The sequence below is a fragment of the Monodon monoceros genome, unplaced genomic scaffold (genome assembly GCF_005190385.1).
Source record: "Monodon monoceros isolate NGI ecotype Baffin Bay Population unplaced genomic scaffold, NGI_Narwhal_1 Super_Scaffold_7, whole genome shotgun sequence".
NCBI lineage: Eukaryota > Metazoa > Chordata > Mammalia > Artiodactyla > Monodontidae > Monodon > Monodon monoceros.
Window position 1 is genome coordinate 91021483 of NW_021703784.1, and position 24687 is coordinate 91046169.

The 24687-nt window shown below is 36.3% G+C and overlaps 1 protein-coding gene across 2 annotated transcripts in view; it reads left to right on the forward strand.

The window, feature by feature from the left end:
* Positions 1-24687, forward strand: part of TTC17 (tetratricopeptide repeat domain 17) — a 154699-nt gene that overhangs the window by 13306 nt on the left and 116706 nt on the right. For both annotated transcript variants that reach the window (XM_029207126.1, XM_029207127.1), the window contains exon 2: positions 14315-14404. In XM_029207126.1, the coding sequence (XP_029062959.1) occupies positions 14315-14404 (90 nt within the window). The remainder of the gene's footprint in view (positions 1-14314; positions 14405-24687) is intronic.

A 24687-nucleotide genomic window follows, 5' to 3' on the forward strand; every position in this document is an offset into this window, starting at 1 on the left:
GCTGCCGTAACAAAATGCCGTAAACTGGTGATTTAAAGAACCGATGTTTATTTTCTCACAGTTCTGGAGGCTGGAAATACAAGATCAGAGTGCCAGCATGGTCGGGTTCTAGTGAGGGCTCTCTTTTTGGCTTGCAGACAACTGCATCTTGCTGTGTCCTCACATGGTAGAGAAAAAGAGAAAGCAAGCTCTCTGGTATCTTCTCTTACAGGAGCACCAATCCCATCAGGAGGGCCCCAACCTCATGACCTCATCTAAATCTGTTTACTTCCCAAAGGTCCAGTCTCTAGCTACCTAATTCCCTTTTGCCATGTAACCTAACATATTCACATGTTCTGGAGTTTAGGACATAGACATCTTTGTCGGGCCATTGTTCTGTGTTCAGTATTTGCTGCTGGAATGAGAATTACTTCTGAGTTACATATAAATCCACTCTAACTGTACAGCTACATTTTTTCTGTGTATGTTTACAAGAATATCATAAGTACACAAATGAGAAATATTCATGACTCTGGTGTCCTGTTTCATTTTCTTTCCTTGTAAAGTTGTAAACTGTTTGCTTTATTCATTATGTTATTTGTATATTTCTTGGCAACATAAATCATAAAATGTAGACTGATAACACTTTTATAAGAACTTGTTCCTTAGTTATTCATGTTGAAAATGGTTACTTGTTTGCTAATCAGTTGGGGAAATGGTGATTATTTGACATGAATATTCTAATAAAATTGGCTGCAACACTGTACGTGTTCAAATCTAGATTATAGCTATATAATATACTTCAGATTCCTGGATTATTTTATGTGAGTTTAAGTATTTACAACTATGTCTTCCAAGAACTGAAAATGAGAAAGTAAAATCTAATTGAGGGTAACTTTAGAAAATATATAAGGACATTAAAAATTCATGTGATGGTCAGGATTCAACATTTTTGTTTATTTAAAGTTTAATTTTAGTTTGGTAACTTGGTATTCTATAAAATTGAGACTGGTTTTTAACTTTTCACTAAAATACTATACAAGTGCTCTAAGAGTGAAAAAGTCATCTTTAATAAAAATATTTCCAAATCTTGACAGTTCATAACAATAGTGTTTTATTGATCTGATACAATTAAATTTTTCTAGTAAAAGGTCTGTTTATGTTACATATTAAAGTTTTGGCAATTATTACAGCCAGCAACCTAAGTTCCTCTTAAGAGCTGAGGCTGAACTGGTACTTTGTGAACTTAACACTTCTCTAAACCTGGAAGAAGGTGCAAGTCCATGATAGTTAGACTTGAATCCTGAAGAGAGAGTTGCATGCGAAGTCAAGGCCACAGACTTTTCTGCCCCTCTCATTCTGTCCCTGTAAAACTCATCTTGCTTGCCACTGTATTAGGCTGACAGGGGTCACAAAGGTAAGGGCTCCTTAGACAATCACTTGAAAATGGCAGTGAACTAGATTTGCGATAAGGGTAAAAATTTGAGGTGAGAAAGGAACAAGAAAATACAATAGATGTTGCCTTTTTGAGTGTTTGCCTGGACCCGTATCTGTGAGAGGAATTTTTTTCTCTATGACTATATAAGGAAAAGCTGCAGGATTGTTTCTCAGATCTGAGCTTATACTTGTCAGTTTGTTTATTTGTTTTTAAATACAATAAAGCATGTTGCATAGCACTCTAAAGTTTCATTTTAACAAGGTGACCTGTTCATAGCACTTTAAAAAAAATACTTTGTAAATTTAAGTGTACGCTCGCTGCAGAAGAAGTCAGAAAACACAAACCAGAAGAGAATAATCATCTGAAGTCCCACCAACTAGAAACTACCATTCATAAAATATGATGTATAAACTGTCAGATGGATTTAAAAAGAGAAAGATTTTCTTATAAGTACACAAAAGAGGGCTTCCCTGGTGGCGCAGTGGTTGAGAGTCCGCCTGCCGATGCACGGGTTCGTGCCCCGGTCCGGGAAGATCCCACATGCCACGGAGCGGCTGGGCCCGTGAGCCATGGCCGCTGAGCCTGCGCGTCCTGAGCCTGTGCTCCGCAACGGGAGAGGCCACAACAGTGAGAGGCCTGCATACCGCAAAAAAAAAAAAAAAAAAAGTACACAAAAGAAATATATATGACCAACAAAGGGATTAAAATATATTCACGCTTTTCTGTGTCCCTAAGAGTGTATAGAAACTCAGTGATTGTTGTTAGGAATTTCAGTTGATTCAACTATTCTGAGAAAAGCTAGTAAAAAATATAAATTTAAAAAAGCGCAGTTCCTTTAACCTAACAGTTCTTGTTCTGGGAAGGAAATAATTTGACAGCTGTCAAAAAAATTAAGTGTAAGGATATTCATCACAATATTGTTAAAAAGAGAGCATAAATTTTAGTAGGAACCTGGGTAAATGACTTTAATATAATATTACCTACTAAATATGATCATGTAAATCTGTATTTACTGGGAAATAAGGCTGATAAAATTTAGGGAAGAATGGAGAGGGGAAGGATACAATACAGTAGATATATTGTCTGATTTTTATAAAAATATTTATCTACATAGCTATATATGTATATATTGATAAATACAGAGAAGTTATCCTAACATGATATATGTATATGACAGCAGATATATCTGAAAGTGAGATTTCAAGTAATTTAACTTTCTTCTTTATATTGTCTATAATGTGTTTGTTTTTATAGTAACATATATATTTAGCTTGTAAATCAGAAAAAAAGCTTATTTTTAAGTTGAACTTTCTTAGAATTAAGCACTGAAAGGACAGAGAGGGCTAACTTTGTCTATGATACAATGAACAATTTAACTCTCAGAAATAAGTAGCCACTGCTAATTGGAGCCTTGGTTTAATTTGACAGATTGTTTAAAAGAAGCTTTTAACTGTAGCTTTGGAAATAGTCCCTTGCCTAAAGTGAGTACAAGTTTATATGGGCAAATTGAAAGAATGATAAATTCATTCATTTGAATATCACATTACTTCAGTGTCATAGGTTAGGCTGGTTAAAAGTGATACTTTTATAATAGTGTTAAATCTTTTATAGAGGTAGGATTTGAAAACTATAAGGAATTTTTAGAAGTCATTAGGTTGGGTGCCCTCAGTTTATAGATGAGGAAACAGAAGCCCTGACAGGGAAGGTGATTTGCTTAAGGTCACACAGCTGGTCATAGTCCTGTCAAGGACTTATTTTTTCCTGATTCCTGGTGGCTTAGCCTCTTTACCTCCTTTCCAGATAGTCATTAGTGAGCCATAATGCCTTAGGAGATAGAGAATCTAACAATGTAATATCAGACACTTTCATCAAACAATCATCAGTGTTTTATGTACCTAACGTGTACCTGAAAGCACATTAAGTACTGAGGGTAGAAAGAGGAATACAAAAAAAAAAAATTTTTTTTTTTTTCCGGTACATGGGACTCTCACTGTTGTGGCCTCTCCCATTGCGGAGCACAGGCTCTGGACGTGCAGGCTCAGCGACCATGGCTCACGGGCCCAGCTGCTCCGCGGCATGTGGGATCGTCCGAGACTGGGGCACGAACCTGTGTCCCCTGCATCGGCAGGCGGACTCTCAACAACTGCACCACCAGGGAAGCCCCCAATTTTTTTTTTTTTTTTGGAAAGATAGCCATACAATAATTAAAAACTGTAATAAATGCTAATACTGAAATATGTATAAAATACTATGGGAGCTCAAGAGAAGCATGGTTTCAGAAAAGAAATGTCATTTGAGCCAAGTCATGTGGCTTTCATCAAAAGCATAAGAAGAGAAATGCATTCCAAGTAGAGGAATTAGCATGTGCAAAGGCACAGAGGCCATAAAAGAGCCAAAAGGATAAGAAGATACCCTAAACAGGGACTTCCCTGGTGGTCCAGTGGTTAAAAATCCATCTTGCAATGCAGGGGATGCCAGTTCTATCCTTGTCAGGGAACTAAGATCCCATATGCCATGGGGCAACTAAGCCCGCGAGCTGCAACTACAGAGTCCACACGCTCTGGAGCCCGCGCGCCACAACTAAGACCCGACACAGCCAAAAAATAAATTATTCAATTAATGAATTAATTAAAAAAAAGAAGATACCCTAGACAGGGGACCTCAAGAAAATTAGGCAGAGGTTTATCAATAGCATTAAGACTTTCAGTTTTGAAAATTTTCATTGGAATGTTTGGACAAATTCTTTTTTTTTTTTTTTAACATCTTTATTGGGGTATAATTGCTTTACAATGGTGTGTTAGTTTCTGCTTTATAACAAAGTGAATCAGTTATACATATACATATGTTCCCATATCTCTGCCCTCTTGCGTCTCCCTCCCTCCCACCCTCCCTATCCCACCCCTCTAGGTGGTCACAAACCACCTAGCTGATCTCCCTGTGCTATGCGGCTACTTCTCACTAGCTATCTATTTTATGTTTGGTAGTGTACATATGTCCATGCCACTCTGTCACTTTATCACAGCTTACTCTTCCCCCTCCCCATATCCTCAGTTCCATGCTCTAGTAGGTCTGTGTCTTTATTCCCATCTTACCCCTAGGTTCTTTATGACCTTTTTTTTTTTTTTTCTTAGATTCCATATATATGTGTTAGCATACGGTATCTGTTTTTCTCTTTGTGACTTACTTCACTCTGTATGACAGACTCACTGCAAATAACTACAAAAAACTCAATTTTGTTTCTTTTTATGGCTGAGTAATATTCCATTGTATACATGTGCCACATCTTTATCCATTCATCTGTTGATGGACACTTAGGTTGCTTCCATGTCCTGGCTATTGTAAATAGAGCTGCAATGAACATTTTGGTACATGACTCTTTTTGAATTATGGTTTTCTCAGGGTATATGCCCAGTAGTGGGATTGCTGGGTCGTATGGTAGCTCTGTTTGTAGTTTTTTAAGGAACCTCCATACTGTTCTCCATAGTGGCTGTATCAATTTACATTCCCACCAACAGTGCAAGAGTGTTCCCTTTTCGCCACACCTTCTCCAGCATTTATTGTTTCTAGATGTTTTGGTGATGGCCATTTTGACTGTTGTGAGATGATATCTCATTGTAGTTTTGATTTGCATTTCTCTGATGATTAATGATGTTGAGCATTCTTTCATGTGTTTGTTGGCAATCTGTATATCTTCTTTGGAGAAATGTCTGTTTAGGTCTTGTGCCCATTTTTGGATTGGGTTCTTTGTTATTGAGCTGCATGAGCTGCTTGTAAATTTTGGAGATTAATCCTTTGTCAGCTGCTTCATTTGCAATTATTTTCTCCCATTCTGAGTGTTGTCTTTTGGTCTTGTTTATGGTTTCCTTTGCTGTGCAAAAGCTTTGAAGTTTCATTAGGTCCCATTTGTTTATTTTTATTTTTATTTGCATTTCTCTAGGAGGTGGGTCAAAAAGGATCTTGCTGTGATTTATGTCATAGAGTGTTCTGCCTATGTTTTCCTCTAAGAGTTTGATAGTTTCTGGCCTTACATTTAGGTCTTTAATCCATTTTGAGTTTACTTTTGTGTATGGTGTTAGGGAGTGTTCTAATTTCATACTTTTACATGTAGCTGTCCAGTTTTCCCAGCACCACTTATTGAAGAGGCTGTCTTTTCTCCACTGGATATTCTTGCCTCCTTTATCAAAGATAAGGTGCCCGTAAGAGTGTGGGTTTATCTCTGGGCTTTCTATCCTGTTCCATTGATCTAACTTTCTGTTTTTGTGCCAGTACCATACTGTCTTGATTACTGTAGCTTTGTAGTATAGTCTGAAGTCAGGGAACCTGATTCCAACAGCTCCATTTTTCATTGTCCAGATTGCTTTGGCTATTCGGGGTCTTTTGTGTTTCCATACAAATTGTGAAATTTTTTGTTCTAGTTCTGTGAAAAATGCCAGTGGTAGTTTGTTAGGGACTGCATTGAATCTGTAGATTGCTTTGGGTAGTAGAATCATTTTCACAATGTTGATTCTTCCAATCCAAGAACATGTTATATCTCTCCATCTATTTGTATCATCTTTAATTTCTTTCATCAGTGTCTTATAATTTTCTGCATACAGGTCTTTTGTCTCCTTAGGTAGGTTTATTCCTAGATATTTTATTCTTTTTGTTGCAATGGTAAATGGGAGTGTTTTCTTAATTTCACTTTCAGATTTTTCATCATTAGTGTTTAAGAATGCCAGAGATTTCTGTGCATTAATTTTGTATCCTGCTGCTTTACCAAATTCTTTGATTAGCTCTAGTAGTTTTCTGGTAGCATCTTTAGGATTCTCTATGTGTAGTATCATGTCTCTGCAAACAGTGACAGCTTTACTTCTTTTCCGATTTGGATTCCTTTTATTTCTTTTTCTTCTCTGATTGCTAAGGCTAAAACTTCCAAAACTATGTTGAATAAGAGTGGTGAGAGTGGGCAACCTTGTCTTGTTCCTGATCTTAGTGGAAATGGTTTCAGTTTTTCACCACTGAGGACGATGTTGGCTGTGGGTTTGTCAAATATGGCCTGTATTATGTTGAGGAAAGTTCCCTCTATGCCTACTTTCTGCAGGGTTTTTATCACAAATGGGTGTTGAATTTTGTCGAAAGCTTTCTCTGCATCTATTGAGATGATCATATGGTTTTTCTCCTCCAGTTTGTTAATATGGTTTATCACTTTGATTGATTTGCATATATTGCAGAATCCTTGCATTCCTGGAATAAACCCCACTTGATCATGGTGTATGATCCTTTTAATGTCCTGTTAGATTCTGTTTGCTAGTATTTTGTTGAGGAGTTTTGTATCTGTGTTCATCAGTGATATTGGCCTGTAGTTTTCTTTCTTTGTGACATCTTTGTCTGGTTTTGATAACACAGTGATGGTGGCCTCGTAGAATGAGTTTGGGAGTGTTCCTCCCTCTGCTATATTTTGGAAGAGTTTGAGAAGCATAGGTGTTAGCTCTTTAAAGGTTTGATAGAATTCGCTTGTGGAGCCATCTGGTCCTGGGCTTTTGTTTGTTGTAAGACTTTTAATCACAGTTTCAATTTCAGTGCTTGTGATTGGTATGTTCATATTTTCTATTTCTTCCTGATTCAGTCTTGGCTGATTGTGCATTTCTAAGCATTTGTCCATTTCTTCCAGGTTGTCCATTTTATTGGCATAGAGTTGCTTGTATTAATCTCTCATGATCCTTTGTATTTCTGCAGTGTCATTTGTTACTTCTCCTTTTTCATTTCTAATACTATTGATTTGAGTCTTCTCCCGTTTTTTCTTGATGAGTCTGGCTAATGGTTTGTTAATTTTGTTTATCTTCTCAAAGAACCATCTTTTAGTTTTATTGATCTTTGCTATCGTTTCCTTCATTTCTTTTTCATTTATTTCTGATCTGATCTTTACGATTTTTTTCCTTCTGCTAACTTTGGGTTTTTTTTGTTCTTCTTTCTCTAATTGCTTTAGGTGCAGGTTAGGTTGTTTATTTGAGATGTTTCCTGTTTCTTAAGGTAGGGTTGTATTTCTATAAACTTCCCTCTTAGAACTGCTTTTGCTGCATCCCGTAGGTTTTGGGTTGTCGTGTCTCCATTGTCATTTGTTTCTAGGTATTTTTTGATTTCCTCTTTGATTTCTTCAGTGATCACTTCGTTATTAAGTAGTGTATTGTTTAGCCTCCATGTGTTTGTATTTTTTACAGCTCTTTTCCTGTAATTGATATCTAGCTAGTCTCATAACGTTCTGGTCAGAAAAGATACTTGATACGATTTCAATTTTCTTAAATTTACCAAGGCTAGATTTGTGGCCCAAGATATGTTCTATCCTGGAGTATGTTCCCTGAGCACTTGAGAAAAATGTGTATTCTGTTGTTTTGGATGGAATGTCCTATAAATATCGATTAAGTCCATCTTGTTTAATGTATCATTTAAAGCTTGTGTTTCCTTATTTATTTTCATTTTGGATGATCTGTCCATTGGTGAAAGTGTGGTGTTAAAGTCCCCTACTATGATTGTGTTACTGTCAATTTCCCCTTTATTGCTGTTAGTATTTATTTGCCTTATGTATTGAGGTGCTCCTATTGTTGGGTGCATAAATATTTATCTTCTTGGATCGATCCCTTGATCATTATGTAGTGTCCTTTTTTATCTCTTGTAATAGTCTTTATTTTAAAGTCTATTTTGTCTGATATGAGAATTGCTACTCCGGCTTTCTGTTGATTTCCATTTGCATGGAATATCTTTTTCCATCCCCTCACTTTCAGTCTGTATGTGTCCCTAAGCCTCTTGTAGACAGCATATGTATGGTCTTGTTTTTGTATCCATCCAGCCAGTCTGTGTTTTTTGGTGGGAGCATTTAATCCTTTTACATTTAAGGTAATTATTGATATGTATGTTCCTATTCCCATTTTCTTAATTGTTTTGGGTTTGTTATTGTAGGTCTTTTCCTTCTCTTGTGTTTCTTGCCTAGAGAAGTTCCTTTAGCATTTGTTGTAAAGCTGGTTTGGTGGTGCTGAACTCTCTCAGCTTTTGTTTGTCTGTAAAGGTTTTAATTTCTCCATCAAATCTGAATGAGATCCTTGCTGGGTAGAGTAATCTTGGTTGTAGGTTTTTCTTCTTCATCACTTTAAATATGTACTGCCAGTCCCTTCTGGCTTGCAGAGTTTCTACTGAAAGATTAGCTGTTAACCTTATGGGGATTCCCTTGTGTGTTATTTGTTGTTTTTCTCTTGCTGCTTTTAATATGTTTTCTTTGTATTTAATTTCTGATAGTTTGATTAATATGTGTCTCGGCATGTTTCTCCTTGGATTTATCCTGTATGGGACTCTCTGTGCTTCCTGGACTTGATTAACTATTTCCTTTCCCATATTAGGGAAGTTTTCAACTATAATCTCTTCAAGTATTTTCTCTGTCCCTTTCTTTTTCTCTTCTTCTTCTGGGACCCCTTTAATTCGAATGTTGGTGTGTTTAATATTGTCCCAGTCGTCTCTGAGACTGCCCTCAGTTCTTTTCATTCTTTTTTCTTTATTCTGCTCTGCAGTAGTTATTTCCACTATTTTATCTTCCAGGTCACTTATCTGTTCTTCTGCCTCAGTTATTCTGCTATTGATCCGTTTTAGAGTATTTTTAATTTCATTTATTGTGTTGTTCATCATTGCTTGTTTCCTCCTTAGTCCTTCTAGGTCCTTGTTAAATGTTTCTTGCATTTTGTCTATTCTATTTCCAAGATTTTGGATCATCTTTACTATCATTATTCTGAATTCTTTTTCAGGTAGACTGCCTATTTCCTCTTCATTTGTTAGGTCTGGTGGGTTTTTACCTTGCTCCTTCATCTGCTGTGTGCTTTTCTGTCTTTTCATTTTGCTTATCTTACTTTTTTGGGGGTCTCCTTTTTACAGACTGCAGGTTCGTAGTTCCCGTTGTTTTTGGTGTCTGTCCCCAGTGGCTAAGGTTGGTCCAGTGGGTTGTGTAGGTTTCCTTGGAGGGCACTCAGTGAGCGCAGGGTCCAGGCGCTGCTCCTCCCCTCTGGACAAATTCTAAGTGCTATAGGTACAGCTTGATACAGGGCTCAGACAGTATAACCAGGATAGGTTTTTCTCTGTCTTCATTTGTTTACTTCTTTTACCCCATTCTCAGGCCCACTGTGGGTACAGGATGGCTATTCCCCAATAGCTCAAACAAAAGTTCTCGATTAGGGACTCTTTAGTATAAGCTAACTACTTGGTTAATGTCCCTTCTCAGAAATAATCACCAAGGTAACAAGGGGAAGCAATCCGCTGATCAGGCTTCCCATGTGGGGAAGGTTGCTTCCAGCCAAGCAAAGCAGGTATTTTGCCACAAGAAGGAGATTGCAGGTATTTTGCCACAAGAAGGAGATTGCAGGTACTGGATAGGAAAAGCTGTAAATACTAAGTGGGGTTATTTAAGGTAGAGGTGAAATCTTGGTTGCTTTGAATATTTTTATTTATGTTTTCCATCGTATTGTCTCAATATTTAAATAAACTAAAACTCTGAATAAAAGATTTAAATATTCCATCACATTTTTAACCTAAGGGAAATTCTTTTTTAATGATTATGGCATAATGTAAGATTTCATTAATCAGTTTCAAACTGCTGATGGGAATAGAGTGAGTTCCCCATTAACAGTGCTTTCATGTACTCATTTGGATACCATTTTTTTAAAATAACAGATAAAAATATTCATCATATGTGAAGAATAAGTTGCATATGAAGGGTAGAACTAATGTTACAATAGAAAAGTTCAGTTTCTTATTATGAAGGACCAGTGGAAAGTGATTGATTTTGTAGAACTCAAAAATGTGTATTTCGTTAGATTGATTATTTTATATTTGGTGTGGGTTTTTTGGCCGCACCGTGTGTCTTGTGGGATGTTAGTTCCCCGACCAGGGATCGAACCCATGCCCTAGGCAATGAAAGCTCAGTCTTAACCTCTGGACTGCCAGGGAATTCCCTAGTTTGGTTTTTTAGATTTAATTTGTTCAGCCTTTGTTTAACTTGGCAGTGAAGTCATTACCTTTATATAGTGACATTTCCATCCATTACCATGTGATTTTACTGAATTCACAGAGGTAGAACTCCAGATTAGAAGTGCAGGAACTACCAATATCTTGGTTAGAGATGACAGCATATGAAAATCAACTTGATATGAGTAAGATATTTACTGTTATATACAATTGGGTACATGTGCTTATATAATATATTAAAAGGAAAATAAAATTGAATTGTCTTACATAATTTGCCATTTTCTTTATTAAAATAAATTGCTATGATAACAGTGAAACTTTGTTTACCTGGAAGTCTTAAGAAAATGAATCATTTTGAATAGTTGAATTCCATTATAGCTAATTTCCAAATACATGATCAGTTTTTCCCTGCAGTTTAAATTTTGCTCTAAAATGTATTTCATGCTTTCTCTCCTTAAGTACAGCAAATTGAAAATAATTTCACTTTTTCTTTTTTATTCAGATCATTATAAGCACCATTTATTGTGCTGTGCAGCAATGGAAGTTTGTTTGTCCTTTGTGAAAAAGCCATAAAGTGCTTTGAGATCTTGTGTATGCATTATATCATTTTTAACCTACCTCTCTGTAATTTCTATCACTCTTTGCCCTTGGACTTACAGCAGCCACTTCTTAATGCTAAAGGTTTTGAAGGGATATTACCATTCCTTCTCACATTGTATATAAAATAGGAGTACATACACTCCAGATATGGACTCCTAGTGCACCTGGTTCATAGAGGCTTAATACATTTTCATTAGTTGAATGGATGTTTTAGTATTTACAGAGTTGTCAAACATCTTAGCAGACATGTCAAACATCTTTCGTAATCTTCTAAGGAGGAGAGGTATTTGAAAGGAGAGAAATTCAAGCTGATTGGCATTTGCCAAAGATAATTAGCATAAAGTCTTGAAATTTAAGAACTTGAAAATATCTCAATAAAAACATGTGTCAGGCTATACATCTTCTGTAACCAACCCTAATCTGGCAGAGATCCATGCCATTTGCTGCCAAGTCAAAAAGAGAAACACAGCTGTTAAACTGTCAGTGGAATCCCTTCCTTCTGCTAATAATTTTATCTTTATACCTTCTCTAGTTACTGTATCTTTGTTGAACTAAATGCTTCAAGGAAATGAAAAGTACTTCCTCACAATTGAATATGGGCCAGACCCATGCTGGTTATGTAGTATCTTTTTAATCTAAAGCTAAGATTAAGTATTTATCTAATGTAAATCTTCATTTGTCTCATTCTGTCATTCCTCTTGCAGTTCTCCAAATGTTAGGTAATCAGACTGGTTGGGTATTTTGGAATGGGAATGTCATACTCCCACATTCCTTCTCCCTCCCCCAAGTTTTTTCTAAAAACTTCATTTAAGTATAGAGAGATGGGGCTTCCCTGGTGGCACAGTGGTTGAGAGTCTGCCTGCCGATGCAGGGGACACGGGTTTGTGCCCTGGTCCGCGAAGATCCCACATGCTGCGGAGCAGCTAGGAGCCTGTGTTCTGCAACGGGAGAGGCCACAATGGTGAGAGGCCCGCGTACCGCAAAAAATAATAATAAATAAATAAATAAATAAAGAGAGATGTATTAAATCACTACCTCTCGATGTCTGAGATACAATGAAAAGAGAAGCAAAAGCTTCCACATCTCATTGAGAAACACCTAGCGTTTTGCTTGTAGGCCTTTGCCAGGTTTGACTGTTTGATAGAGGAGATTCACAGCTCAAGTGGTCAAGTATAGGCCTTGCCATTATATTTTTAGTGCCTTTTAAGTTCAGACTGCAGTTTCAATGTTAATTCCAGTATAGTAGGAAGGCCAGGGGAAGCACTGAAGGGATTTTGTCATAAAAGAGAGACCACGGGAGATTGTAATTATCCATAACTGCATAATGATGATTATGTAGTTCAGACAATTGCAGTGAAAGTATGAGTGGAAGTTAGTCCAGACTAGCATCTCTTTTTCTTGTGGCATCTCTGAGATGATAGAATGAGGAAAGGCAGATGAGTTTTATATGTAGTCACCCAACATCGCCCAGTGTTATTGTGCATATTATTAAAGCAACCATTGAACTTATTTCATGTTGTTTTTATTCCCTCTTTTTAAATATTTATTTATTTATTCTCTTGGCCATGCCGCACAGCTTGTGGGATCTTAGTTCCCCAACCAGGGATTGAACCCGCACCCTGGAAGTGAAAGCACCAAGTCCTACCCACTGGACCACCAGTGAATTCCCATTCCCTCTTTTTAAATTTTTGTTTTTTAAATAGGCTTGCATTCACCAAGGTCTAAGCAAGGCTATCTTTTGCACTTAAAAAGCTAGTTCTAAAATTAATTGAGCTGATGTCAAGTTCTTAGAGATTATAGAAAGATTCTTAGAGATGTTATGGAAAACCCCGAATGAACTTTTTGGCCAACCCAGTAGTTTCTTCTCAAAGTAGAACTTCTTGAAGAGCTAGTTTATAATTTGACAGTCTAACACTAAGGGATAGCAGGATCTTCATTTCATCTCTTAGACTCCAAGGCCACTGTCTTAGATTTTCTTGAAATTCAAAAAACCCCGTGTGTGTGTATGTGTTGTTTTTTCCTTATTATAAACATATTATGTGTGTATTATAGACAATTTAAAAATATACAAGTGTATAGGGCTTCCCTGTTGGCGCAGTGGTTGAGAGTCCGCCTGCCAGTGCAGGGGATATGGGTTCATGCCCCAGTCCGGGAGGATCCCACGTGCTGCAGAGCGGCTGGGCCTGTGGGCCATGGCCGCTGAGCCTGCGCGTCCAGAGCCTGTGCTCCACAATGCGAGAGGCCACAACAGTGAGAGGCCTGCGTACCGCAAAATAAATAAATAAATAAATACAAGTGTATAAAGTAAAAGATAACGAATGTACCTCTCTTCTTAATCCCACTTCCCCAAAGAAATCACTGTAAACCAACTTAGTTTTGTGCATATACAGACATGTATACATCTATATCTATAAAAATGTAATTTCTTAAAACAAGTATGGCATACATACTATTCTTCATTACTTTTAGTTAATTATACATTGTGAACATCTTTCCATGATAGTAGATCTCATTTTTCTGTATCCCATTCCACTGCCTTTCTCTGTTCCCTCATTGCTGGACTTAGGTTTGTTGGGTCTTTTGTTTGTTTTTTGCAGCTAAAGGTAATATAGTGAGCAGCCTTGTATATATCTTTGCCCATTTAAAGAATGCCTATAGGATAGTTTCCTAGAATTTATATTCCTAGGTCAAAGGGTATGTACTTTTAAAATTTTGATATATGTTTTCAAAGAACCCTCCAAATAATAAGTTTATAAGCCTGCTACCAGCATATGAGGGTTCATTTTTCCTACATATTCAACAACATAGTTGCTTGTTTATGATTCAGAAACAAGAATTGTAAACTGTAAGTCTCAAGGTTATTTTATATTATCTCTGATTTACGGCTTCTGCAGATAGCCTGCAAAATAGATGCTTTTCGTATTTTTCTTTTTATTGCCGCCAGACCTGTTCAGATATGGAATGTGCTATCAAGACAAAGCAATCTATTTTTATTAGTATAGGTATAAAATATATTTTAAGGAATTTACTTTATCATTCATTTCCAAATACTTCTCTTCTTGAATATTTCTTACATGACTAGTCAAATCAGAATATTCACTTTGAAAGCTTGCTTTTTCAAGTTGGAGTTCAAGGGACAGCTATTGAACCTCTCATTCTCTTTGCCGAAATTTACATGTCATCACTTTTGAAATACCCCTTGAGTTTACTGAGCACCTAACACTGATTATAATGGTGATCGAACAATAATTTAAGGCATATCCAAACAAACGTTAATGAAATCTGAGCTTTATTTATCTATTGTTTGCTTGCTTGCAGGTGGATTCACCTATGAACTTGAAGCATCCCCATGACTTAGTCATATTAATGAGACAAGAAACAACAGTTAACTACCTCAAAGAACTGGAGGTGAGGCAACTGGACATGTCATATGCAGCTGATACTTGTTGCATTTCACAGGAGCTGTTGTGTTCAAAGAACAAGTAAAGCATGCTATTTCTTAAATCTGACTTTTACAGGAATATTCAACTTTTAGATTGTCCTTTTTTTTTTTTTTTTTTTTAATCAGAATGCCATTTGAGCAATAGTAAGAGAAACAGACTACCAGAGCCTGGGTTTTATGTCTCGTTTTTGTTTTATTTTTTTATGATTACCTTTTGTTTATTTTTTTAATACAGCAGGTTCTTATTAGTTATCTATTTTATACATATTAACGTATACATGTCAGTCCCAATCGCCCAATTCATCCCACCACCACCAACCCCCCTCCGCCCCACTTTCCCCCCTTGGTGTCCATACGTTTGTTCTCTACATCTGTCTCTATTTCTTCCTTGTAAACCGGTTCAACTGAACCATTTTTCTAGATTCCACATGTATGTGTTAATATATGATATTTGTTTTTCTCTTTTATGCCTCGTTCTTGACTCACTATATCCTTGATTAAAGTTTCCATGTATAAATTTTACCATCAAGTATGCAAAGGCATTATCTCAGGATATTCTTGGAAGGAGAATTTGGGTAAAATATCAAAAGGAAGAATGGTTTGAATACCTCATAAAAATATAATTTTGTTAATTCCCAGGTAGTAAAAATTAGGGTCTTGGTATTTTGTGTTCTTATGATTGAGGTGAAGAGCATTCATCAATTTGCATCTTGAAAACTTTTTTTTCATTTTTATTTTATATTGGAGTATAGTTGATTAACAATGTTGTGTTAGTTTCAGGTGTACAGCACAGTGATTCAGTTATACATATACATATAGCTGTTCTTTTTCAAATTCGTTTCCCACACCTTGAAAACTTGATATTTATTAGTGCTAATAAAATCTGACCTTTTTGTTTCTATCATTGATTTTCATAAACTGATTTTTCATAGTAGCAAAGAGTATTAACTATTTAAAAAATAGTTTCTTTTTTTCTCTCATAAAACCTGTTCTTAAAAGTTACAGTGTAAATTGAATCCAAATTTTAAGGAAACTTTAAGTTGCAGAAAAAGTAACCCAATTTGCAAAATAAGATTTAGAAAATTATTGGGAATAATAAGAGTCAGAGTCTTTGAGTGCTAGAAGGAATCATAAAGGTCATCTTCATTTTAGAAGCAAGGAAACAATTAGACCTAAAGACAGTGAATTGCCTGATTTTCACAAAACAAGTTATGGCAGAACCAGAGGCAAATGCCTTATCTCTTGGCTTAAACCAAAGGTAAAACCAGGTAGCCATTCATTTTCTAGTTAATATAAAAGTTCTGAATTTCACTTACATAAATTCAAACTGGTACATCTATCAACAGCAGTAGTTATAATTGTATATTTTTTAAATTTCTGTAAATTAAGAAGGAGGAGCTTTTAGCACATACTAACCAGCTGTGTATAGGAAGTAGCACTTTAGGAATATTTGTAAAACTAGAACAACTCACCATTTTTTAAATAGTATCTCACCTTGTTCCTACCAGTTTTGTCACTTATAAATTTGGAAATGTTGATTTTTATGAATACTAGGAAAAAGACAATAGATATATTTATTGGGCTTCATGCTTGGAAGCTTAAACACAGTGTTCAGAAAGATGCAGTGGTGCAGAAAGTAGTTTTTATTTTCAGATGCATAGACACCATTATATATGTTTATTGTTATCTCTCTAAGCGGCAGTATTATTTAATATAAAGAAAGGAGACTTAAATTAGAGTATGTGTAGGGGGAAAATGCCATTTACCAAGTCATTGAAAATGCAAATGAAAAATATTGACTCCACCAATTTTTGGTTAAGGTAGTGTAATGAGTCTATACTTAGTACTTAGTTTTTACTTCTGCTTCATATACATAGCAATGACAGATAAAAAACAAAACAGAAATCAAAATAAAATATAGTCAGGCCTAAACACAACATAAATATCTCCATAGACCAGAAACAGAACAAAACACTAAGTTGAGAATGTAGCTGAAACTGTAAACCTGCTGGTCTCAAAGGCCAGGAACAGGCTCTGGTGTCTGGTTGTTCATTTCTATGGAATAAAGGAAATGACAATATTTCGTGCAAGATAAAGGAAGATAACCAAATTCACTACTGCTCGAAGACTAGGATGGAGCTTGAAAAGAGTCTGGTGGAAAAAAAAAGCAGGAAGAAAAAACAAAACCTAATGACCAAAAAACAAACCAACATCCAGTGGTTCAATAATTGCATCTTCAATTTACCGAACACCATTTCAGGGTAGAATATTACTTTGGAGTAAAAACTCTAAACTAAAATTATGTGATGTGATTTTGGGTTTGGGATCTGGATAGAACCTGGAAGCAACTACAAAACTGTTAGACACAGGAGATGATCATGGAGTAGCTGGGAAGAGACAGACAGATAGGGAGAGGGGGTGAAGGTTGATTCCAAGATTTTTGCCCTGAGCGACTGGTGTTGGATGGAGTTGGTGTTAGCTGAGATATAGAAGACTGAAGGAGGTGTAGATTGGGGAGGAGTTTAGCTTTGGTATATTAAGTTTGAGATACCTATTAGGCATCTAAGTGGAGACACTGAGTGAGGAGTTGGTTCTTCTAGTGTGGACTCCTGGGTAAAGGTCTGAGCTAGAGAGATAAACTTGTTATGCCTTGACATAGACATAAAGCCATGAAACTAGGTAATACAGTTTGTCTACAAAGTAGTGACAACTGGATGACTTCTTAGATACCAGAAGACAGTGGAGGAATAGCATCAAAGTGTTAAGTCTAGAATTTTGTATTCTTTTAAATATAATATTTTATATTCTCTTAAACCATCATTCAAGAGTGAGGACAAAGCAGTTTTCTGACATACACAGTTTACTAACCACAGACCCTCACTTAAAAAAAAAAAATTAAAGATGTACTTCTACAAGAAGAAAAGTAAATCCAGTGGAAGTGCATAGGATGTGTAATGGTGAGTAAAAACATTGATGAAAAAGTTGCTAAATTTATTTATTTATTTTCTGTGTTTAAAAGGTAAAACTAAATAAAATTACCAGTCTGTAGGTGGGTTAGGGCATGCTCAATGATTACTTAAAGCATATTAACTCTTTTGTTATGTTCAGGAGGCAAAAATAACTGAATAAATTAAAATCCTGTTGGAAAATGTATAGGTATACATATTAAAAATTTAAGAATATCGCCACCTTTCAGAAGTCTTGCCAAAAGAAATATAAATCTAATCAAACCACAGTATAATTTGCTTTTCACTATAATTGGTCTCTTTTGTCATTTTATATATTCTGTGTATTTAAAAGATTATTCTAAGAAAGGGTTTGTAGGCTTCATCAGACTGCCAAAGAAGTCCATGACATGAAAAAGTTAAGAACCCCTGGATCCTGGTGTCAGTATTCAGGAAATACAGAGGACAGAGGAACATGTTAAACCTGTGGGATGCAGTCAGTAAAATCTTGTAGAGTAATAAACTCTACAGGATAAGTGACCCAATTTCTTTCTCAAATAAATTACAGGGATTAAAAAAATGAAATAGAGGGGTAACCGGAAGACTAAAAGAGACTTAAAAGACAAATCAACCAGTTGCAGTGTGTGTGTACCTTACTGAATTTTGACTCAACCAAATTGTATTTTAAAATAAAGAGGGAAGAAACAGTTGGGAATGAACACAGACTGGATATGTAATATTAAGGAATTACTATTTTTTGCATGTGATAATGGTGTTGTGGTATTATTTTTTTAAGAAGAGAATCTTTCAGAATCATACTGAAATATTTACTGATGAAAAACTTAACCAAAAAAAGAGTAAGGACAGTAACCAAAATAATGGAAATGCAATCTATAGTTTTCAAACCTACAAACAAAGAGAAGATACAGGAGGAGGGGAGGGAATGTAGAAAGTATATCAAAACTGTATCGGGGCTTCCCTGGTGGCACAGTTGTTGAGAGTCCACCTGCTGATGCAGGGGACACGGGTTCGTGCCCTGGTCTGGGAAGATCCCACATGCTGCGGAGCAGCTAGGCCCATGAGCCATGGCCACTGAGCCTGCGTGTCCGGAGCCTGTGCTCCGCAACGGGAGAGGCCACAACAGTGAGAGGCCCGCGTACCGCAAAAAAAAAAAAAAAAAAAAAAAAAAAAGTGTATCAGGCAGGAAATGAGAAAAAAGCAGCAAAGAAAAAGTAAGATAAACAGAAAATGCAAAATAATATGGTGAAAATAAATCCATAAGATCAGCAATCACAATAAATATAAACAGATTAAACAAACTGATTAAAACGTGGAATATCAGATTGGATTTCTTATTTAGTTTAGCTGTATAGTACATATGAGAAATATACCTACAACAGCCTGGATATTGCCATTCTCAGTACCTGAGGGAAAAGAAAGAACATGGTGAAGCATACAGTGGCTCTAAAAATGCTTCCCTCTAGAAGGCTCAGATGACACTTCTCATGTTACATTGACCAAAGGAAGTCATATTGGTCACATTGGAGTCTAGCAGAACAGTGATGTAGAATTCTCTTGTAAGGAGGGGCACAAATTTGTTAATAGTAGTACAGTCTACCCCAATAATTATAACAGGATAACATTTCATACCCATGAGATTGACATAAATTAAAAAGTAGGACACAGAGGGCAGACAGCAGAAACAAGAAGAACTACAGTCCTGCAGCCTGTGGAACAAAAACCACATTCACAAAAAGATGGACAAGATGAAAAGGCAGAGGGCTGTGTACCAGATGAAGGAACAAGATAAAACCCCAGAAAAACAACTAAAAGAGGTGGAGATAGGCAAACTTCTAGAAAAAGAATTCAGAATAATGATAGTGAAGATGACCCAGGACCTCAGGAAAAGAATGGAGGCAAAGCGAGAAGATGCAAGAAATGTTTAACAAAGACCTAGAAGAATTAAAGAACAAACAAACATAGATGAAAAATACAATAACTGAAACGAATACTACATTAGAAGAATCAATAGCAGAATAACTGAGGCAGAAGAACGGATAAGTGACCTGGAAGACAAAATGGTGGAATTCACTGCTGTGGAACAGAATAAAGAAAAAAGAATGAAAAGAAATGAAGACAGCCTAAGAGACCTCTGGGACAACATTAAACGCAACAATATTCGCATTATAGTGGTCCCAGAAGGAGAAGAGAGGGAGAAAGGACCAGAGAAAATATTTGAAGAGATTACAGTCGAAAACTTCCCTAACATGGGAAAGGAAATAGCCACCCAAGTGCAGGAAGCGCAGCGAATTCCATACAGGATAAACCCAAGGAGAAACACGCTGAGACACATAGTAATCAAATTGGCAAAAATTAAAGACAAAGAAAAATTATTGAAACCAGCAAGGCAAAAACGACAAATAACATGCAAGGGAACTCCCATAAGATTAACAGGTGATTTCTCAGCAGAAAGTCTACAAGCCAGAAGGGAGTGGCACAATATACTTAAAGTGATGAAAGGGAAGAAACTACAACCAAGATTACCTATCGAGGATCTCATTCATATTCGATGGAGAAATCAGAAGCTTTACAGACAAACAAAAGCTAAGACAATTCAGCACCACCAAACCAGCTCTACAACAAATGCTAAAGGAACTTCTCTAAGTGGGAAACACAAGAGAAGAAAAGGACCTACAAAAACAAACCGGAAACAATTAAGAAAATGGTCATAGGAACAAACATATCGATAATTACCTTAAACGTGAATGGATTAAATGCTCCAACCAAAAGACACAGGCTTGCTGAATGGATACAAAACAAGACCCGTATATATGCTGTCTACAAGAGACCCACTTCAGACCTAGGGTCACATACAGACTGAAGGTGAGTGGATGGAAAAAGATATTCTATGCAAATGAAAATCAAAAGAAAGCTGAGTAGCAATACTCATATCAGGTAAAGTAGACTTTAAAATAATGTTACAAGAGATAAGGAAGGGTACTACATAATGATCAAGGGATCAATCTAAGAAGATATTACAATTATAAATATATATGCACCCAACATAGGACCACCTCAATACATCAGGCAACTCCTAAAAGCTATAAAAGAGGAAATCGACAGTAACACAATAATAGTGGAGGACTTTAACACCTCACTTACACCAACGGACAGATCATCCAAAATGAAAATAAAGAAACAGAAGCTTTAAATGACACAATAGACCAGATAGATTTAATTGGTATTTATAGGACATTGCATCCAAAAACAGCAGATTACACTTTCTTCTCGAGTACGCATGGAACATTCTCCAGGATAGATCACATCTTCAGGCACAAATCAAGCCTCAGTAAATTTAAGAAAATTGAAATCATATCACGCATCTTTTCTGACCACAACGCTATGAGATTAGAAATCAACATGGAAAAAAATAGAAAACACACAAACACACAGAGGCTAAACAATATGTTACTAAATAACCAAGAGATCACTGAAGAAATCAAAGAGGAAATCAAAAAATACCTAGAGACAAATGGCAATGAAAACAAGATGATCCAAAACCTAGAGGATGCAGCAAAAGCAGTTCTAAGAGGGAAGTTTATAGCTACACAAGCCTACCTCAAGAAACAAGAAAAATCTCAAGTAAACAATCTAACCTTACACCTAAAGGAACTAGAGAAAGAGGAACAAACAAAACCCAAAGTTAGCAGAAGGAAAGAAATCATATAGATCAGAGCAGAAATAAATGAAATAGAAACAAAACACTAGCAAAGATCAATAAAACTAAAAGCTGGTTCTTTGAGAAGATAAACAAAATTGATAAACCATTAGCCAGATTCATCAAGAAAAAGAGGGAGAGGACTCAGATCAATAAAATTAGAAAAATAAAGGAAAAGTTACAACAGACACCACAGAAATACAAAGCATCCTAAGAGACTACTAAAGCAACTCTATGCCAATAAAATGGACAACCAGGAAGAAATGGACAAATTCTTAGAAAGGTATAACCTTCCAAGACTGAACCAGGAAGAAATAGAAAAAAATCACAAGTAATGATATTCAAATCACAAGTAATGAAATTGAAACTGTGATTACAAATCTTCCAACAAACAAAAATCCAGGACCAGATGGCTTCACAGGTGAATTCTGTCAAACATTTAGACAAGAGCTAACACCCATCCTTCTCAAACTCTTCCAAAAAATTGCAGAGGAAGGAACACTCCCAAACTCATTCTATGAGGCCACCATCACCCTGATACCAAAACCAGACAAAGATACTACAAAAAAAGAGAATTACAGACCAATATCACTGATGAATATAGAGGCAAAAATCCTCAACAAAATACTAGCAAACAGAATCCAAGAACACATTAAAAGGATCATACACCATGATCAAGTGGGATTTATCCCAGGGATGCAAGGATTCTTCAATATATGCAAATCAATCAATGTGATACACCATATTAACAAATTGAAGAATAAGAACCATATGATCATCTCAGTAGACACAGAAAAAGCTTATGACAAAATTCAACACCCATTTATGATAAAAACTCTCCAGAAAGTGGACACAGAGGGAACCTACTTCAACATAATGAAGGCCATATATGACAAACCCACAGGAAACATCATTCTCAATGGTGAAAAACTGAAAGCATTTCCTCTAAGATCAAGACAAGGATGTCCATTTTCACCACAATTATTCAACATAGTCATGGAAGTCCTAGCCACGGCAATCAGACAAGAAAAAGAAATAAAAGGAATACAAATTGGAAAAGAATAAATAAAAGTGTCATTCTTTGCAGATGACATGATACTATACATAGAGAATTCTAAAGATGCCACCAGAAAACTACTAGAGCTAATCAATGAATTTGGTAAAGTTGCAGGATACAAAATTAATGCACAGAAATCTCTTGCATTCCTATACACTAATGATGAAAAATCTGAAAGAGAAATTAAGGAAACGCTCCCATTTACCATTGCAACAAAGAGAATAAAATACCGATGAATAAACCTACCTAGGGAGACAAAAGACCTCTATGCAGAAAACTATAAGACACTCATGAAAGAAATTAAAGATGATACCAACAGATGGAGAGATATACCATGTTTTGGGATTGGAAGAATCAATACTGTGAAAATGACTATACTACCTAAAGCAACCTACAGATTCAATGCAATCCCTATCAAATTACCAATGGCATTTTTTACGGAACTAGAACAAATCATCTTAAAATTTGTATGGAGACACAAAAAACCCCAAAGAGCCAAAGCAGTCTTAAGGGAAAAAAATGGAGCTGGAGGAATCAGCCTCCCTGACTTCAGACTATATTACAAAGCTACAGTAATCAAGACAATTTGGTGTTTGCAAAAAACAGAAACATAGATCAATGGAACAAGATAGAAAGCCCAGAGATAAACCCACGCACCTATGGTCAACTAATCTATGACAAAGGAGGCAAAGACATACAATGGAGAAAAGACAGTCTCTTCAATAAGTGGTTTTGGGATAACTGGACAGCTACAAGTAAAAGAATGAAATTAGAATACTCCCTAACACCATACAAAAAATTAACTCAAAATGCATTCGATACCTAAGTGTAAGACCAGACACTATAAAACTCTTGGAGGTAAACATAGGAAGAACACTCTTTGACATAAATCACAGCAAGATCTTTTTTGATCCACCTCCTTGATTAATGGAAATAAAAACAAAAATAAACCAATGGGACCTAATGAAACTTCAAAGCTTTTGCACAGGAAAGGAAACCATAAACAAGACGAAAAGAGAACCCTCAGAATGGGAGAAAATATTTGCAAACGAATTAACAGACAAAGGATTAATCTCCAAAATAGATAAACCGCTCATGCAGCTCAATATTAAAAAAAAACCCAATCCAAAAATGTGCAGAAGACCTAAATAGACATTTCTTCAAAGAAGACATACAGATGGCCAAGAAGCACATGGAAAGCTGCTCAACATCACTAATAGAGAAATGCGAATCAAAACTACAATGAGGTATCACCTCACACCAGTTAGAATGGGCATCATCAGAAAATCTACAAAGAACAAATGCTGGAGGGGGTGTGGAGAAAAGGGAACCCTTTTGTACTGTTGGTGGGAATGAAAATTGATACAGCCACTATGGAGAACAGTATGGAGCTTCTTTAAAAAAGTAAAAATAGGATTACCATATGATCCAGCAATCCCACTGCTGGGCACATACCCAGAGAAAACCATAATTCAAAAAGACACATGCACTCCAGTGTTCCTTGCAGCACTATTTACAATAGCCAGGTCATGGAAGCAACCTAAATGCCCATCCACAGACGAATGGATAAAGAAGTTGTGGTACATATACACAGTGGAATATTACTCAGCCATAAAAAGGAACGGAATTGAGTCATTTGTTGAGACGTGGATGGATCTAGAGACTGTCATACAGAGTGAAGTAAGTCAGAAAGAGAAAAATATTGTATATTAACGCATGTATGTGGAACCTAGAAAAATGGTACAGATGAACCAGTTTGCAGGGCAGAAACTGAAACACAGATGTAGAGAACAACATATGGACACCAAGGGGTGAAAACCGCAGGTGGGTGGCGGTGGTGGTGTGCTGAATTGGGCAATTGGGATTGACATGTATACACTGATATGTATAAAATTGATGACTAATAAGAACTTGCTGTATAAAAAAAATTAAAAATATTTTTTAAAAAAATAGGACAAAACCAAATGTTGGTAAGTTCATGGGGAGATGGATATTATCCTAATCTGTTGGTAGAATCTAGTTTTTATAACCACTTTGAAGAGCAGATTGACGGTGACTAAATAAACTGAAAATGTATCCCATACAGCCCCGTATTTTTCTCCTACTGGAACTCTTACACAATGACAGTTTTATAAGAATACCATAGCACATTTAATACCAAAAAATATTTAAAAAGAAGCAACCTAATGGTTTACAGGAAAATAAATACTTTTTTTTTTTTTTTTTTTTGAGGTATGCGGGCCTCTCATTGTTGTGGCCTCTCCTGTTGCGGAGCACAGGCTCCGGACGTGCAGGCTCAGCAGCCATGGCTCACGGGACTAGCCGCTCCGCGGCATGTGGGATCCTCCTGTACCAGGGCATGAACCCGTGTCCCCTGCATCGGCAGGCGGACTCTCAACCACTGCGCCACCAGGGAAGCCCCAAATAAATACATTTTTATACATCCAGTAGAATGAAAAATTTAGAGCTTTACCGACCAATGTAGATAAATGTCAAAAACATAATATTAAGTTAAAAAAAAAAGAAAGT